This window comes from Cryptotermes secundus, unplaced genomic scaffold (genome assembly GCF_002891405.2).
Source record: "Cryptotermes secundus unplaced genomic scaffold, Csec_1.0 scaffold594, whole genome shotgun sequence".
Classification (NCBI taxonomy): Eukaryota; Metazoa; Arthropoda; class Insecta; order Blattodea; family Kalotermitidae; genus Cryptotermes; species Cryptotermes secundus.
Window position 1 is genome coordinate 615,162 of NW_019737090.1, and position 18,925 is coordinate 634,086.

At 40.2% G+C, this 18,925-nt stretch overlaps 1 protein-coding gene across 1 annotated transcript in view; it reads left to right on the plus strand.

Moving 5' to 3' along the window:
- Nucleotides 1-17,954, plus strand: part of LOC111870132 — a 21,081-nt gene extending 3,127 nt beyond the window's left edge. Inside the window, exons 3-12 of the mRNA XM_023862167.2 lie at nt 2,745-3,331; nt 3,876-4,098; nt 4,510-4,729; nt 5,014-5,310; nt 9,353-9,434; nt 13,558-13,810; nt 14,017-14,606; nt 16,488-16,710; nt 17,278-17,497; nt 17,590-17,954. Of these exons, the coding sequence (XP_023717935.1) occupies nt 2,745-3,331; nt 3,876-4,098; nt 4,510-4,729; nt 5,014-5,310; nt 9,353-9,434; nt 13,558-13,810; nt 14,017-14,606; nt 16,488-16,710; nt 17,278-17,497; nt 17,590-17,881 (2,987 nt within the window). The 3' untranslated portion in view covers nt 17,882-17,954. The remainder of the gene's footprint in view (nt 1-2,744; nt 3,332-3,875; nt 4,099-4,509; nt 4,730-5,013; nt 5,311-9,352; nt 9,435-13,557; nt 13,811-14,016; nt 14,607-16,487; nt 16,711-17,277; nt 17,498-17,589) is intronic.
- The last annotated feature ends 971 nt before the right edge of the window (nt 17,955-18,925 follow it).

Genomic DNA, 18,925 nt, shown 5'->3' on the forward strand with positions numbered 1-18,925 from the left:
GTCGATTCAAGGGATAGAGGCGAAACATTTGACGTGGACATCACGCTGCTGTTTCGATCCTCCTGTTCCTGCAGTAAAACATCCATCAATTTCATGCGTAATCGCAGCTGTCTTTCTTCAGGCAAGCTCATCAGAAATTGATAGTCACTATCCTGCTTCATTTGAGAGCTCTTTTCGAAATAGCTCAACTTTTTAGATTCTATTTCGAAGAATTTGTCATCGTAATTAATTCTTTTCTTTCCTCTTTTTAGCGGACTTTTGAAATGCTCTTTTTGTGCCGGAGACGTATTTACAGGTGCATCATTCTCGATATCTGATTGAAAATCTGGAGTAGAAAATGCATCATTATATTCACTTTGTGTTGTAATATTATCAGTGCCTGTCTCAATACAGGCGTCCGCAATGTCAGGAACACTACTCGACAGATTTCTCGGTTGAACAGTATCAGTTCGTAGGTGGTGAACGCAGCTCTTCGTCCGAAAAATCCAAACCAATCTGGATATTTCGCAGTTCGCAAGTATACGCGCGTTCACGGACGAATAGTGCTGCTACCAATGGACGCACTCTAACCTGATGCAAGCTGTTAGGATCGTTCGTCCGTTTCCGTGCGTGTTCGGACGAACTCCTCATCGCAACTTTCCGCAGCTTTCCGCTTCCAGTGGACGAGAGGCCTAACTGTGTGCAAGTTCAGTGCACTTCATAAACTATTTATTTTATATCGTACAGATGACTCATGGTTTTTCTTTTAACTATCACTGTTAAAGTAAAGAAGTATTTATGTCTCAGATATCTACTTCAAAACAAGGCAACTTACTTTTGCAATTAGGAGATTACACCGATAACGTGAACAGGTTTCTTCGTTCAACTCTTTGTATCTTCTAAGGCACCACTTAAATTTATATTTTTATCGAGAGTAGGTACTTCCAACAGCCCAACGTCGTACAGAACAAGTTAAATTGTGAATTATACGGTATGAAATCAAGTTTTTCTCAGAAGCCCTCCATGCCCTGGTTCTTTATTAAAAAGAAGACGAAAATATAATACAGCATATGTCCTGAGACGCACAGTTTCCGTGTTACACATCATCGTCAAATGTAACATGCGTCTCAACAGTGTTACCTGTTGCGGTGATACATGGCACTTTATTAGGTGTTTTCAAGGCATACGGTAGAGGTCAGTTGCGATCGAAAGGTCAAGGTATACAATCACGGTGAGAACTGTGACATGCTTTTAACCCTCCGTAAAGAAGGGGTTAAAATTATCCCTGTACTTGACTAATTAAGCAGTACGTCATGAAGATATATGGGGGGAGGGTGAATGTATAGATCCACATTTTCTTGATATCAGCACTAGTTGGAAGTGAAGCAGTACGTCATGAAGACGTATGGGGGTGGATGTATAGACCCACATTTTCTTGACATCAACACTAGTTGGAGGTGAGTGGTCAGCTTCACGCCCCGGCCGCTTTACTCCCGGGAAAGAGCCCCAGTACCCATTGGATAGGGCGTTGGATGGGCCTCAGAACCAGTCTGGGTGACGTGGAGAAGGTTCTTCACCCATAGCCAGTCGCTATCCCGGCTCTTCCCAAGCCTTCGTACCTGTAACATTCGAGCTGGTACTTCTTCACGGGAGTAGGCATCAATTTATCATTGTTTACGCCGTTCTGACGCTACTGTGTTTCGACGTTCGGAGCAGCGTCTCCGTCAATGTGGCAGCGTAGCAAGGCACACGTGAATGCCGTTACGGACTGACTGTACGGACAATGATTATGTCATCTCTGGAACGAGATCCGTGGAGAATGTCACGTGATATCGCGCAAGAGCTGAGGATCCTCGAAGTGCTTTATGACGATCAGTTTCATCCATTCCAGTACTCGCGTATTGCGTATCCATTTCAAGACCATGACCCTTCACGGATCCAATTTTTAAATGGTTGCAATAACCCAAGGTGCATGAGTCCTTTGAACGTAATGTTCTGTGGGCAGACGAATATTTTACGCGTGAGGGTGTGATCAACGTCCGGAACAGTCCTCATTCTGTCCGCGAATATGGGTATCAAGCCTGCTTCAGCGTCAGCATTTAGGCAACACTCATCGGAGACCTGGTCACTGGCCCTGTCTGCTGCCTAACAATAGATATCACGAATTTCTTGAAATTGTTTTAGAGGTCTGCTTGCAGATGTGCCTCTGGCTTCAGCACGACGGATCTATAGCAGTCGGTGGGGAAGATGTCTGGCAGTGGTTGGCGCTGCTTGTACAGGAAGGTAGACTGTTCGTCCAGAACCCATTGCATGAGCACCTCTTTTCCTCGGATCGAACTTCGATGTAGGTTATTTTTTTTCCTGTGGGGACACCTAAAAGTTCGCGTGCCAAGACAGCCTGCGTGACAGAAGTGACGGCATCATATCGAGGCGTAATCAAGACAGTGCTGTGCGGGGTACTGCCGCCTGCCTAGATAGGGGCGATAGACACTTTCACCGCCTATTCTTAACAGAAGGTTTCCGTGCTTTTATCATTTGATGCTTATGCCGTTTGACGGTGATATGAATGTTTTACAATATTTCCAACTTGTTATTGTAACAACTATTAACACCATGGAGGACTTGTGGGCATATTTCATGTCACATTATATGTAGAATTAGCGACAGGGTAAAAGCTCCGCGTACTAATATTCATTTCTAGATTTCTTGTTTTACCTGGGGGGTGAAATTATATTATGTATTAATTAAAATCTGTACGCTTACAGTTCCATCAAACCTGTTCGATATGAAGAAAATGGCGACCGTGCAACAGACAGTAATGTTGTGGTATTTGGGCGAGGCATTGTGTGATCGTGTACTGCAAGAAGAAAACATTCAGAAACTGATACATTCTAAAAATCTGCATTTCGATGTTGTGTTCGTCGAAGCCTTCTCAATGGAATGTTTCTTGGGATTCGCTCACAAATTCAATGCTCCCATTATACAGATTTGTACCTACGGAGGTGCAAATTTCATGGGAGACTGGGTAGGAAGTCCGAACCCATATTCATACGTCCCCGATGATTTTCTCGAGTACAAAGATAAGATGAACTTCTGGGAGAGAGTGCACAATACAATTATTGGTACATTGAAACACGTGGGAAGGCAACTGATTCACGTGCCGAAACAGAATGCTGTTATGCAGAGATATTTCAACTATACAGATAACTTGCCACCTGTATGGGAGCTGGAATATAAAACGTCACTAGTGTTTTTGAACACACACTACAGCCTGAGCTATCCGAAGCCGCTCACGCCTAACTACGTGCAGGTTGGCGGAATGCACGTGAAACCTCCGAAGAAACTTCCGCAGGTGAGGCACCTGGAGTTAATATGTACGTAATTCTAATTTGTATCAGTAGTCTTATAAAATTTCTCGACGCTGTTTAAACATTATGAGTTGTACTCCTTCCAATGGTAGAACGATTGAACTATGACATCGGAAAAGACTCGGAAGAGAATAATATAGATCTATGTAAATCTACTTTTCTGACGTATCGTTATTGACAGCCGGCTTGCAGGTAACGTCTGATCCACGACATGCGGTTGCTGTAGGTTAGGGATTGTTGACTGAGGATTTGTAAAAGTATATTTGGAGTGTACGACTTATCTGTATAAGACGAAACATTGTCTAATGTTAATAATTAGAAGAGTCCAGTAAATTAGGAGCGCCCTAATTTGGAAAGTTAATAAGATTTTTTACTTGCAGATTTCAGTTGGGATTTATGTTCAATAATCTTGCTCAAACAAGAGCATAAGTGTTATTTACATGGATCATACGATGTTGAGTTGCAATACAGGTTATGTTCTCCAAGAAGCTGAGACACAGAATATAAGTAAGAAATAATTTGTAACAGGAATTGCAGAAGTACCTTGACGAAGCTCCAGAAGGTGTGATATACTTCAGCATGGGCTCGAACCTACAGAGCTCTCAGATGCCTGAATCCAAGAGAAATGCTTTTCTGAAAGTCTTCTCGAAGTTGAAGCAACAGGTTTTGTGGAAATGGGAGACAGACACATTGCCAGGACAACCAAGAAACGTGAAACTTGGAAAGTGGCTGCCACAATCGGACATTTTAGGTAAGTTTTGGTATAGGAATAATCACACTGGCAAAGTAAGCGGTATACAATTAATTTACGAATGCTTCTGCTGTAAAGACTCAACTAAACGAGTAGTGATTAATTTCAAGCGTTTGATTTTCTTATTTGCTTTACATCACCTCGAAATGGAGACTGTTTCTCTTCCTGTGATGGGTGACGTTTGAATGATAACAACTGATTCGAATGTTACTTTGTCTGAGTAACAGAGGTACCGTGCAATTTCACATGCGGTATTATGGCCTATGAGATACGTGTAATTTCTTGCAGCAGCAGTACGAGTACATATATACTTGAAGACAGTTGAGTAAAATGTTCTGTATTGTACATTTAAATTTTTACATTGAAATTTTGCTTTTAAACTGTGACATTAGCTTATTTTGTGTCTTGTAGCTCATCCCAATGTTCGACTCTTCATTACACACGGTGGACTCCTGAGCATGCAGGAAGCGATCAACAGGGGCGTGCCTCTGCTTGGCATTCCGATATTCGGAGATCAGAGTTTGAACATGCGCAAGGCTGTCTCAGCAGGCTATGGTGTTATGGTTGAATTCAGTAACGTCACTGAAGAGTTACTGACATGGGCTATCAGAGAAATTCTTGAAGTCCCTAAGTATGTCTTATATACCTTCGTAATTATTATTACATCAGCAATATTCTCACCAATATTGCTGCTTTCATTGTTAAAATACTTCTTCTTAAATGAAAAATATACAGTATTCTGAGGTTTGTGATCTTTCACGAAATAGTATCTAGCGTTACATTCACGCTTAATATGATAAACAATATAGGAACTTTCAGATTTGCCATTGAAATCTGGAAAAAAAGACATAAACAGTTAAATGGTACGAGGTTAGAGCGTCGGATTTTTATCAATCACTGTTATGTTTGTCACAGATACCGTGAGAACGCCCAGCGTCTGTCCCGAATCTACCGGGACCAGCCACTCACCCCGCTGGAGCAGGCCGCGTTCTGGACGGAGTACGTGATCAGACACAAGGGAGCTCCTCACATGCGCTCCGCTGCACTGGACCTCACCTGGTACCAGTACTTCCTGCTAGATGTCATCGCTGTGTTGGCGCTAGCTGTGGGATCTGTTCTTCTAATTGCGTTCCTGCTGATTAGGGCTCTGCTGACTAGAATTTATGGTGGTAAACAGAAAGAAATCGAAAATGCATTGAAAAAGAAACGGAAGTAATTTAGGATCCTGTGTATATCCGTTCAACTCTGGCTAATATATTTTTGAATTATTTATCTCGTAATTTGCTGCAGTTAGATGCACGAGTTATATATATCATTATAGATTGAAGAAGCTTATAAAGACGGATGCTATTTTGACTCACTTTATCATGTACCTGACTGACTAAATACTACTTCAGCGTAGTCGTATCTCGGCAACGGATTTCAACAGTCACACTCTCACTGCAGCTCACTGTGAAGTCTTCTTTGCACAGCCCATTGTATTTCTTGCCATTTCTTCTCAATTATTCTACCAACTTCAAACTTCGGAGACTCTCAATTCTTAACCACAACTCCTCACTTGGAACTCCGGAACTCGACTCAATTCTCATTCTAGCTCCTGAGATTCTCGTTATATTGCCTCGGGGCGGCCCCCCACAGAAAACGCCGCATTCTGTATTGTTCCATATTTATTCATTGCTACAGATATGTGTTTACTGCATGGTTCCGTATCAATACGCGCACGGCGCGGACCACAGAAAACACCGATCTTCTGTTGTTGCGCTTTCGCGGGAATGTGTTTACCAAACCGTTGCCTGGCGGTGAACTACTCCGGCTTTCAGGCGTCATGTCACAATATTAAAATGGATCTTAGAGGAATAGGATGATGACTGTGGTCAGGATAGAAACTAGTGGCTGACTGTTGTAAACACAAAAGTGAACGTTCGTGTTACATAATATGTTAGGTATTTCATATGTGATGGAAACTAGTGGGCTCCCATGGATTTATTTATCTGTTTTAATTAAGTCGACTTTTAAATGGAAGATTCAACGGCCGTAACAACACGTCTAAAAGTGTAAGTATTAAAGGAATTTGAGGAAGACCCATGACACTGATGGAGGATGTGAGCGTAAATTCTCTTTAATACAAAAATGTTATTCACTACAACTTAATGTCTGCATGAGAAATCAATACATGAATTTATGACTTCAACATTCATTTAAATGTTTGAAGTTTATGAACAAATATACATCATTAATTAAATATGCACTATTTATTATCCTATTTCTGTTCATTTGTAATTTCCACTGGTATACTTCCATACTGCCGGTCACGGTAGCCGAGAGATCTAAGGCAGTGTTTCTCAACCGCCGGACCGCGGCCTGATACATGGCCCCGGGCCTTCGTCTTATAAAAAAAATAATTTACCGGGCCGCGGTCTCAGAAAGATTGAGAACCACTGGTCTAAGGCATGTTCTATGTTCGCTCGCTCGGGGAGCCGGGATCGTGGGTACGAATCCCACTCAAGGCATGGATGGTTTGTATGTGTATGTGTTTATTCTCCGTTCGTGTTCTTCTGTGTATAGGTAGAGGCCTTGTGACGACCTGATCACCCATCCAAGGAGTCCTACCGCCTGTAAAATGATGATGAAAGAGAAAGTCAGAGGCCAGGGCCCAAGGGGGCTGTAGAGACAAGATTGTATTTTTGAGATGTAACCTTCTCCAGCATTTTTATAATTGTTCACATTAAGTGACATTTCTTTCAGCATTTGTAGGCGCTGCTGAGTCAGTGTAGATTAATCGGGTCTGTTCTCTTTTTATTTGGGGGCGATTGCATTTCGCTACCTACACCTACGTTACCGTATCTCGCTTACATTACTATTTTCACAACACATGATTTATATCTTGTATACTAACTGTATTCTATTTACGTATATTCCTACAGTTTACCAATCTTTTAAATTTGTAACTCCTTCCCTCTGGTAATTTCTTAGTATGCGCCTCCATTTCCTTTGTATTTAAGTATGTTCCTATTTTGTGCCAGTCTAACATTTCCTTCTACTAACCCCCTAATACGAGGGACAGTCAGTAAATAGGTCACAAATGGAAGTAAAACGGCTGTAATAAACGTAACAGGTTTTCTGTGTGCATCACTAGGTAGCAGCACAGTCCAGCTTCATGACAGTTTAGGTAGGAGATGTGCATGTGCATCAGAGGCTGGTTTCAGTAGTCAAAATGGTGACTGTGCTTGAGGGGTATACTACTGAAGAGCAGCGTTCTGTTGTTAGTTTTTTTTTGTGGGCAAGATGACTACATGCAAAGATAGTTACAAAGAAATGTTTCCTGTTTACGGTGGAAAGTGTTGGTCGCGTAAGGCCGTCCCACCAGGGTGGCAAACGTTTCGCTGATGACGAAGAGGTTGAAGCGGAGGGGTGGAAATGGCTGAGACGACAGTCAAAAGACCTCTGTTCTGTAGGTTTCAACGCACTGGTAAAGCGGTGGGACAAGTGTATCACTGTTGGTGGAGGATATGTCGAGAAATAATTTTTTTTTCCCAGGTTCGAGTATCATTTGTTTTACGTATTATACCCATTTGTAACCTATTTACTGAATCTCCCTCGAATATCCATTTCTGGATCAATGTTCCTAACTGTATTGTTCAGAATATCTTTCATTCAATTCTCTGTTCCTTCACACTTCAATAGGCGGCTCCACACCAGCCATTTGTTCTAAAATCGAGCTCCCAGGTAATAAGCAGTTCGAATAATCCGATAGTCTAACAATCAAGTTCCTTCCGTCAAATGTGACACTTTTTTAAGTTTTCCACCTCGTCACCACCTGCCTTTTCCACGAGGTGGAAAACTTAAAAAAGTGTCACATTTGACGGAAGGAACTTGATTGTTAATTTGTTAGTGTGACGGACCAGAATGAAAGACCTTAAAAATCCGATAGTCGTTAATCAGAAACCTACGAAATTGATTTTTCTCGGCCTTCCTATTAGTGCTTTAGTTCATACATATTTCATCACCGAGCATGTAAGCTCAAACTTAGATGTGCCCTGTTGGAATCTCGGCTGGGACACTGCCTGCTTTTTGCTGAGGCCTTTACCTCAGCCCCTCCAAGCGAATGTCCGAATTGTATCTTGAAATACGCCACGATCGCTTCCTTCCCAGCTTTATTATTTAAATTCTGTCGCGATTGTAGGCTGATACAATTCAACGATACGTAACAGCTTCAATCGATACATTTTCGTTAAGTAATCTGTGATACATACATCCTCTTAACAAAAGTCATTACTCCTGAGTATCTACTGTCCACTCAGTGTTTTGATGATTGTAAAATTCAAAATTGCATTGGTAACATGACCTATAGTGGCACGACGTTTATACAAAGTTTAATAAAAATCTGTCCAAGTGTTGGCAAGAGGAGAGTCATGCATCGACTCACGGATGTGATTGTACTTTATCATTTTCAAGAAGTCCGTTATTTTATAAACTGAAAATCATGGCGCATGGAATCGACGTCACGTACCATTAAGTTACTATTCCAACATCAAATTAAGGATTGCTATGAACGCCTTAAACAGGACATTAGGCACCCAGGCCGAGACCTTCAAAATGTCTTGTAGTGTTAACATCACTACGATATACAAAATAATCTTATTACTATTTACTATGCGGTCACGGTAGCCGAGCGGACTAAGGCGTGCACTGTCTTCGCTCGCTCGGAAGCCGGGATCGTGGGTTCGAATTCCGCTCAGGGCATGGATGTTTATGCGCGTTTTTCTATGTTTATGTACAGGTAGAGGCCTTGCGACGCGCTGATCACCCGCCCAAGGAGTCCTACCGTATGTCTAAGATCTAGAAAAACAGAAGTGAACGGAGAAGTTCATGGAGGTAGGCCAAGGCCCACTGGGGCTGTAGCGCCAAGGAAAAAAAAAACTATTTATTATGACGAAAGCACGTCGAGAGTGAACTTCGCAACGATATAAAGTTATCGATATCTCGACGTTTATAAACATTTTTAATTCTCTGTGCCTAAATTTAAGCCAGGGAAAACACTGGAAAGTCCAGCTCTTGTGTGCGGATATTGGCACAGGGCCAATCCTGGAAGATGCCGGGCAACCAATGGTAATTATTGTAACACAGTTGCGGTAGCAAGAGTGGGGGAACGAGTCAGCAGCTGATGAAAGTCGGAGGCATGTTACACAGCAGTTCGGTATGGGAGGAAGAGCCAGGCGCAATCAGCATGACTGCGAATTTTGTGTGTGTAAAGGGGGAGGAGCCATATTTGCTTGCGTCTTGTGATAGTGACAGTGCACAGTGATTCTCTGAAGGTTCCACACAACGCCATAATGGTGAGTGCTAAACGTAACTTTGTTTGTCACTCACACGAACATACTCATAAAGCTGATATGGATTTTTTTTATTGCTAGTGGGGTGGGACTAAGTCCCTTGTACTGCGGCGACTTCTGGCCTATTGTACCAGCCCCAGATGATAGGTGAGGGTGATTGTGGAGCAATTGGTGGAATGAAGATTGGCAGGGTAAACCGAAGTACTCGAAGAAAACCTGCCCCATCTCCACTTTGTCCACCACAAATCCCACTTGACCAGACCCGGGCCGCCGCAGTGGGAAGCCAGCGACTAACCTCTTGATATGGATGGTAGTTACAGATCACATGATGCACTGTCAAATGTGTCAACTGATTGGAGAACATGGGGTAGAAAGCGATTGTGGCTTGGTTTGACTTTAAAATCCCGGCCTTTAATTGGTGGTACTAAGGAACAACCTGTAATTTGAAGCCCGGATCTCAGAAAATAAATATATGGCAGGAGTTCTACTTACTAGACATTGAGGTTAGGTCGATATTTTGATAATGTCAGGAGGGGGAAGCAGAGGCAACTCAGCCAACTATCGATTGAGTACCGGGAGACTTGATGTCTGTTAGCCTAATGATGAACATAGATTGAGGGCGTTATATGTAGAGGATAATATTTGGATCAAAGGTAGAATTAATAAGATGGAGAAAACTACGTGAAGTGTAGCTTCATAATTTATACTCCACCAGATTTTTTATGTGAAATCAGAGTATGAGATGGGCGGGGCATGTAACATGCATGTGAGAGATTAAAAATACATAAAACATTTTAGTCGGTAAACGGTAAAGGAAGGGTAATTTGCGAGACCTAGGCGTAGATGGGAGGATAATGTTATGGCGAGTCTTAAAAGGGAAAAATGAATATGAGGACGTGAACCGGATTCACATGAATCATGATACGGACCAATGGCGTGCTCTTTTGAAAACAGAAATGAAACTGCATTATACATACAAAGTAAGTTATTTGTTGAAGAGGTGAGCGACTGTTGGCTTCTTATGAAATACTCTGCTCCATGGAGGTATGTACCAGGAGTACAGTTACATATGGATTAAAGTATACAACTTTCCCTGTGCTCAACGAAATAAGCACTACACCATAAAGGCGTATGGGGGAGTGGCTGTATAGATCCACATTTTCTTGACCTTAGCATTAGCTGTAGATGGAATAAAGTGTTGCATTAATAACTGGTTAACTGAAGAACAGGGAAGAACATAGGTTGACGGCGTTTCAGAACAGACTGAGGAAAATTGTTTGGCCTTGAATGCTTTATACAACAGACTGAGGAAAAATGTTTGGCCTTGAGTGTTTTTACAACAGACTGGGGAAAAGTGTTTGGCCTTGAGTGTTTTTTTACAACAGACCGAGGAAAAGTGTTTGGCCTTGAGAGCGTTTTAGAACAGAATGAGGAAGAGTGTTTCGCCTTGAGTGTTTTTTTACAACAGACCGAGAAAAAGTGTTTGGCCTTGAGGGATTTTTAGAACACAATGATGCAAAGTGTTTGATCTTGAGTGCTTTTTAGAACAGAATGAGGAAAACTGTTTGGCCTTGAGTGTTTTTAGAACAGAATGAGGAAAAGTGTTTGAACCAAAGTGTGGAGAAGTAGCAGGTGAAGGTGTATTTGTAAAACCATCGCAAAATGAAATAAGAATTACATATGAATGATACATGTAGTTGATTAACCCAAAAAAGGTTGTTTACAGCAGGCTTAAGAGTTGTACTGACTGCTGTCTGGCGTGAACTGCTTATGCGGCGCGTGGCTACTTAACCAAACTGGTTTTCACGTTTAAGTTTTCCAATATTGATAATGGGTTTAAATATAAAATACTGTAGCAAGGTCATTTATTTTAGTGTTGATACGCTTACTCTGCCCGGAAAACAATTGCAGAAACCAAGATATGTCAGGTTTCACGCATCCTAAAATATATGAGCATTCATTTAAATGTTCTCTTTCGAACGATTTTAAATGTTTAATTCTGTTAATGTTCATTGAAATCTATCCATCCCAGCACCGATATGGTTTGGGTATAAGGGTATTTGGCAAGCTTATGCCCCCCGTAATGATTTTTAGTTAAGCCCGACATATACGGCATATACATCGTACTAATATGAATGTAGCATGAAAAATGAATTTAATGTGTCTCATAAACGTTTTATTTTTATATTCCGTTAGTGAAATCTTTACGGTAGCCTTTAAGTACTCTATTATTGAAAAAAACGCCAATAATTTCAAAGAGAAAACGAAGGAAAATTGCTGAACGAAAAGCACGCATGCGAAGAGAACCAATGGGCAGGCAATTTAATATACACTGTCCACATTGTGGAAGATGTGCCGACCTACCAGCGATAGGGGTACAGACCGAAAAACCATTCTTTTGCCTTTGTCGGCATCGTACAATTTAACTGAATTCAGGTGTTCTCAGGTCTTCGTCTTCCGCGTAATGGTCGAGCGTCAATCAATCATCCCGGGTGTGGACATATGTAAACAGCGTGTACAGTGTGATTGAATATTTTACGATAGCTTCAAGCAATTGGCTACAGACTTTCTCTTCTCTGAGTTACTATTTGCACGAGATGAAGTGAGGCGTTTCATAGCTTGTACTCTTCTCCAAGTATATAATTAGAATGATCAAGTTAAGGAGGGTGAGGTGGGCAGGGCATGTAGCACGAATGGGGGAGAAGAGGAATGCATATAGGGTATTGGTGGGAAAGCCAGAAGGAAAGAGACCACTGGGAAGACCAAGACGTGGGTGGGTGGACAGTATTAAAATGGATCTTAGAGAGATAGGATGGGATGGGATGGATTGGACTGATCTTGCTCAGGATAGGGACCAGTGGAGGGCTCTCCTGAGCACGGTAATAAACGTAATCGTTGAAGTGTATAAAAAAATGTCCTAATTTACATCAGCCAACCATTCGACCTCTATGCAAGGTAATGGGTCAGTAAATCTACACTCACAAACCACGTAACACAACTAGTCCTAGCATCGTAGAAGAACCTACAGCCAATGACGCATACATAACAAAACTGATAACAACACTACATTGACATCCTTACGAACTGCGCAGATAACATGCATAATACCCAAGCCGCAAACGGAGTACAGCGCGAATAAATAAAAAAACAAAGGATACTCAAGCAAATATCTTTTAAAAGAAATGGACGACGACCACAAGGAAAAACATTAAGATATTGTTGAAGTTTAATTAAGTTAATTTATTTTAATGTTTAAATATCGTGTTCAAACGCGATACGTAATTTTGACATACAGTGCAACAATTTTAACAGCACCTGATGATAGCCGTGTACGACCGAAACACGTAGTAAGGAAGAAGGGTGACTAGTTGCATTTAAGACGTATGTACGAAAGGTACGTACGTATATTAATGCAACACGATGCTTAATTACAATATATTTTGAAGAACTTCATCATCACCAGGGAATATCCATTTGGGGACTCAGATAAACTTTTTTCTTCTTCTTTTTTTTGTATTTATGATATCGTGTGAAGTGTCTATGCTACTGAATTCCGAAGAATGTAGCATGTGTTTACTATATCAAGTGGCTATGCTACAACACGCGTTTCCACTTTCATATTTGCGTAATAGATTTTATTAGTATACAACGATAATATTTAATATTTATACTTACAAAACACTATGAAATTTATTATTATTATTTCATTTCATTTCTCAGTTCTCAATAACAACTGAGATTTATGTTAATGAAATTATTATTATTATTATTATTATTATTATTATTATTGTTGTTGTTGTTGTTGTTGTTGTTGTTGTTGTTGTTTGTTTACTTGTCTCCATTAATGTGTTTTTCCTCCAGTGCTTTCCTATAATTTGTCTATGACTTTATGTTGTGATTGTCCATAATGTAATCACTTGTATCTACATTGTGCCTTGTCTGTAATTGGCCTTCCAGCTGTTGACTCGGCACCTAAATAATAAAGAATTGAATTATTATTATTAAAAAGTTATGAGTTTTGAACATGTATATTTTATAGGACATAGATATGATTTCTGTATAAAAACACTAACTTAGATATGCAGTTGTTTCAGTTTGTAAGAATTATTTCTTGAACTCCCGGTAGGAACATTTGCGATGGTGCTTGGTAGCAGCAGTGATAATACAAATCTTCGATGCGAGCGTTGGAGCGAAAATATTGGGAATATTTCCATTCCAAGCGAAGAGTCATACATTTGTGGCCACGCCGTTAATGCTGGAATTGGCTAAGAGAGGTCACGAAGTCACTGTTATTAGTCACAACCCATACAAAGAAAAAGTAGCCAATTACACGGAAATCGTTGTTAAGACAACAATGTTGGATTTTATCAAGTATAAAGGTAAGACCACCAGTAATATAAGAAAAGCAAGCCTTGTAAATATGTGAAATTTGTTCGTAGAAGTTTTTCCCACCTTTATCGGACATAACTTCTGGTATTAATTAGATACATTTTAATGCTGAAATTCTCACTAAAGTAACACGAGATTAATACGCGTATAATCAAATTATTTAAGATATAAAAACAACTTACCATTTCCTTCACAGGGATCCAAAGAACCTTGTTTGAACTCCAGGATGTAGGGATATTAACAAAAATTATGGACCTTTGGCGTAATAATAAAGGCACATGTGATCTTATGCTGCAAGAAGAAGAAATCCAGAAACTGATTCACGCGAAGAACCTTCACTTCGATCTGGTGATTGTAGAAGCATTCTTTAACGAATGTTTTCTTGGTTTCGTTCATAAATTCAAAGCTCCTTTAATCCATCTGTGTACATTTGGAGGAACGCATTGGATTGGTGATTGGGTTGGCAATCCAAACCCTTATGCTTACGTGCCTGATCTCTTACTGGAATATGACAATAAAATGGACTTCTGGCAAAGGATGCTTAACACGATGGTGGGAACTTTCTGGAGACTTGGACGCCAGTACTACTATCTTCCGGGTCAGGATGCAATAATGAGAAAGCATTTTAATGATTCTGATGATTTGCCTTCAGTTGCTGAAATTGAACATACAACTTCACTTGTGTTACTGAACCATCACTTCAGCATTAGCTACCCCCGGCCTCTTATGCCTAACATGGTGCAGGTTGGCGGAATGCATGTGCAACCACCAAGGAAACTTCCACAGGTAAAATTACACAATTTACTTTAGGACAATAATGAAAACTGGATGTCCTCGGCCCGACGAATTCAATAATACTTAAAACATAACAATGTCATTTTATGTAAGATTTGAGGCTTTCACGGCGGTGACTATGAAGAAAGCAGTCTTCTGGGATTTGGCACCGTGTACCGTTCTCACGGTCTTGTCGCTTGCAGATTTCTTATACTTTTGTTCTACCCTGAAGATGGAGGCGATACGTTCCTCCGAAACGTCGGTTAACACCACATATACACGGTGCCAAATCCCAGAAGACTGCTTTCTTCAATGTCATTTTATGTTAAACGATGTTTGGTTTGTAAAATAATCTGTGTTTTAAGATCGTATTCTCTTGCAGATTGGTATCAACATTTCTTAGGAGACACTGCTTCCATCTTCAGAGTTGAAGAAGTAGTCTTTGCACCTTTATCAAACCTGAATATATTTTAAAATTATCTGCTACAAGTAGACTAATATAACAACTCAACTGCTTTCATATTTTAGTTCAAAAAATCTCTTTCTTTAAGGTTTTCGGCATTGTTTTCAACAGGAATGAGATTAATTCCGAATATAACCTAAATAGGGCTGATTATTATGAAAGGAACATCTGTGTCCTCGTGATTTCCTATTAATCTTCACTATTTATGTCCGTTGGTGTCAAAGATTGTGGCCCAATTAAGATTACATTTGTTAAAATGAGCCACGCAAATGATTGATATAATTATTTACATGGCGTGGCTTTTTTTTACAAACGAAGATCATGTACGAGTGTATTTAAATATGTTGTGCCATCTTTGTTTTACTAGAAGTGCTTTAAATGACAGTGTACTGTACAAAGACATCTTTTACGTTCGTATTTATCTAATCAACAAGTTATTATCGTGTAATCCGTTTTACCTTACAAGTATTATTTCACTGGTTCTTTGTGATATCATTAAATTCTCTTTATCTGTATTATCTTATCTCATACTCATGAATGATTATAGAATCAGGACTCCTATGACCGTTTCGAAAGTATATATCAAAACCACGTTCTGATATTTTTGTCCTCTGATAAGAAATGTGCAATAGAAAAATGCTAGCATGTATACGGAAAGTCCGGATGAAAGGTATCCAAAATAAAAAATTTATATCGGAAAATAATTGACACACACGTATCCAGTTTATGTCATCGGAAAGGAAAACTCGGAAAGTTTTTTTTTTGAATGCCCACATTGAATTTTACTGAGAAAGTTTTATACACAGAAGAAAAATTTGATAGTTTCCCTTTGTAATGGTGTGACCCATGAATGTGTATATTAAATGCTTTCTGAGATACGATTATTTAATTCTGGATACCGCTCGTCCGGATATTCTATATATTTGTTACAAAACTCACAGAATTGAAAATGAATATTTGCAGGCCATTTACGGTTCATCTTTTTTGTTTCATAGGAACGCATAACACAGGGCATATAAACAGTAATTTGTAGTTATTTTTAATTACATTTACTATATACACTTGGCCGGTCACGGTAGCCGAGCGTTCTAAGGCCTGTACTGTCTTCGCTCGCTTGGAAACCGGGATCGTGAGTTCGAATCCCACTCAGGGCATGGATGTAATTTTTGTGTGTGTGCGTTTTTCTGTGTTTGTGTACAGGTAGAGGCGTTGCGACGAGCTGATCACCCGCCCAAGGAGTCCTACCGAATGTGTAAAATCTAGAAAAACCGAAGTGAACGGAGAAGTTCATGGAGGTAGGCCTAGGCCCACTGGGGCTGTAGTGCCAAGGAAAAAGATATATATACACTTGTCATTCACAATTGTTAATACAATGCAGTAGCTTCCCAACTCAGTGCACTTCTGTTATAACATTCACCCATTGTTATTAGGATCTTGAGAAGTTCTTGGATGATGCACCAGATGGAGTTATCTACTTCAGCATGGGCTCCAACTTGCAAAGTTCAGGATTGTCTGATTATAAGAGAGATGCTTTTCTTAAAGCATTTTCTGAATTGAAACAACAGGTGCTTTGGAAATGGGAGACAGACACGTTGCCAGGACAGCCAAGTAACGTGAGGCTGGGCAAATGGTTCCCTCAGGCCGATATACTGGGTAAGATGTTTATGGTATTAATTGATTAAATTTTTGCTTATTAGTGAACACTATAGTAAGTTTTCACAGGAATGTTAATATTTACGTCCATGAAACTCATCACACGTAATTGGGCATTTGATAAATACTGTGCTGATGATTTCAAAAAGAACTACAGTTCGTAGACCTACGAAGGACAAACATTTGAGTTTTTAGCTGAATGAATACTGATTGAGACAAATATTTAACGATGGATAAAGCTGATAACATAATTAGACAATTTAGACGTTAAATATGTCTTTCTTTCTCAGTAAAATGAAATTAATTAAAATAATACAACAAGAAAACATTAATCATTAATTCATGTGAAATCTTCACGTAATTATACACAGACAAGAGTGATCCGGATGTAAATAATATAATAATAATAATAATAATAATAATAATAATAATGTATTAAACATGACTTCCACTGATTCTGCTTCTGCAATACACTGCTTGAAAATGTCCACAACATTTATGTATTTTACTAATGAGTCTTAACCATTAATTTATAATAAGTAGAACTATGTACTCGTATCTCTGCAGCACATCCAAACGTACGATTGTTCATGACACACGGAGGACTCCTGAGCACACAGGAAGCGCTGAACCGTGGAGTTCCTGTGGTGGGAATACCTGTATTTGGTGACCAGTCACAGAATATGAGACGGGCCCAGTCTGCAGGATATGGTATTATGGTGTCTTATCATAACATTACAACACAGTCCGTGAAGTGGGCACTTAAGGAAGTTCTCCAAAATAGCAAGTACGTAATATTTAAATAATTCGAATATGATTAAATACATTAAATTTACTTTGAGATCTCATTTGTATCATAACTTACGTACTGTGATAAAGGTACCGGGATACTGCCCAGCGTCTGTCCCGAATCTACCGGGACCAGCCACTCACACCGCTGGAGCAGGCCGTGTTCTGGACAGAGTACGTGATCAGACACAAGGGAGCTCGTCACATGCGCTCCGCTGCTCTCGACCTCACCTGGTACCAGTACTTCCTGCTAGATGTCATCGCTGTGTTGGCCCTAGTTGTAGGATCGATTATGCTGATACTGTTTTTGATGCTCAGGGCAGTACTGAGGAAAGTCTGGAGTGTCAAGAATATTGATAAGTCAAGCAAAAAACAAGATTGAAAAAACACGCTTCTGACCTATTAAAAACTGAAAGTTCTGATTGCTAACTTGGAAAATAATACTTGTACGCTTTGATGGTCTATTGCTAATACCTTTTCCAGTGGAACTCCATCTTATTTAAAACAAGGCATGTACGATCCTATACCGCTCTCTGCTCCTGCTCGCCCATCTTCACAGACCCTACCCCTCTCCTCTCTATTGATTTCCCATGTGACTCACTCTACCCCCCTTCGTGTGTTATATAGCTGGGTGTTTTCGATTGGTGGCTCAGTCTGCAGCCACCTGCTCACACTTGTTCCTCGTTCGCGGATTTTTCTACTCTTAAGATGGTGGCGATACGTTCCTCCGAAACGCCGGTACACACTAGATCTACACGGCGCCACATCCCAGAAGACGCCATTCTTCATAGCCACTGCTGTGAAAGTCTCAGATCTTACATGTTATTACATTCCTGCCTGCAGACCATACAAATTTGGACCTTACATTTAGATGAAACAGATCTGCAGAAGAGGTGACCACTGACTAATTAGATTTTCGCAATAAACTGTGGTCTACATTGACACTGTGTTTGAAAATTGTTTGAGATGAATCTAGACATTTGTAAAGTACAACATGTTGGCTTATTTATACAGCTAGTGAGGAGAGTTCCTGCAACACCTATATTTAAATGTTACGTTTCTTGCATTCGATTCCCCGCCCGTGATGTCGACTGTACTGGCTGTTAATTTTCTTGATTCCTGTAGGCGAATACAGGAAAAAATACTTTGAAATAGGCTGAGACCACTTCCTGCCCAATCCTCTTTTATGCACCGGAAGGTGTCGTCCTCTGATTCGAAGCTACAATAAATAACAGCTGCACTTGATGCAATGTCATTACATAATCAATCATCCAAACGTCTTGCTCTTATCAGACTATTTCGAGTAATCGCGTCTGATAAGGGCGAATAAACAGAGAGGAGTGAGTAGAGAAATTACGTGAGAGACTGGTAAGCAGAGCTACTGAAAGAGAGTAATTATGCGGATCTGAATCTGCTGGTTCGAGTG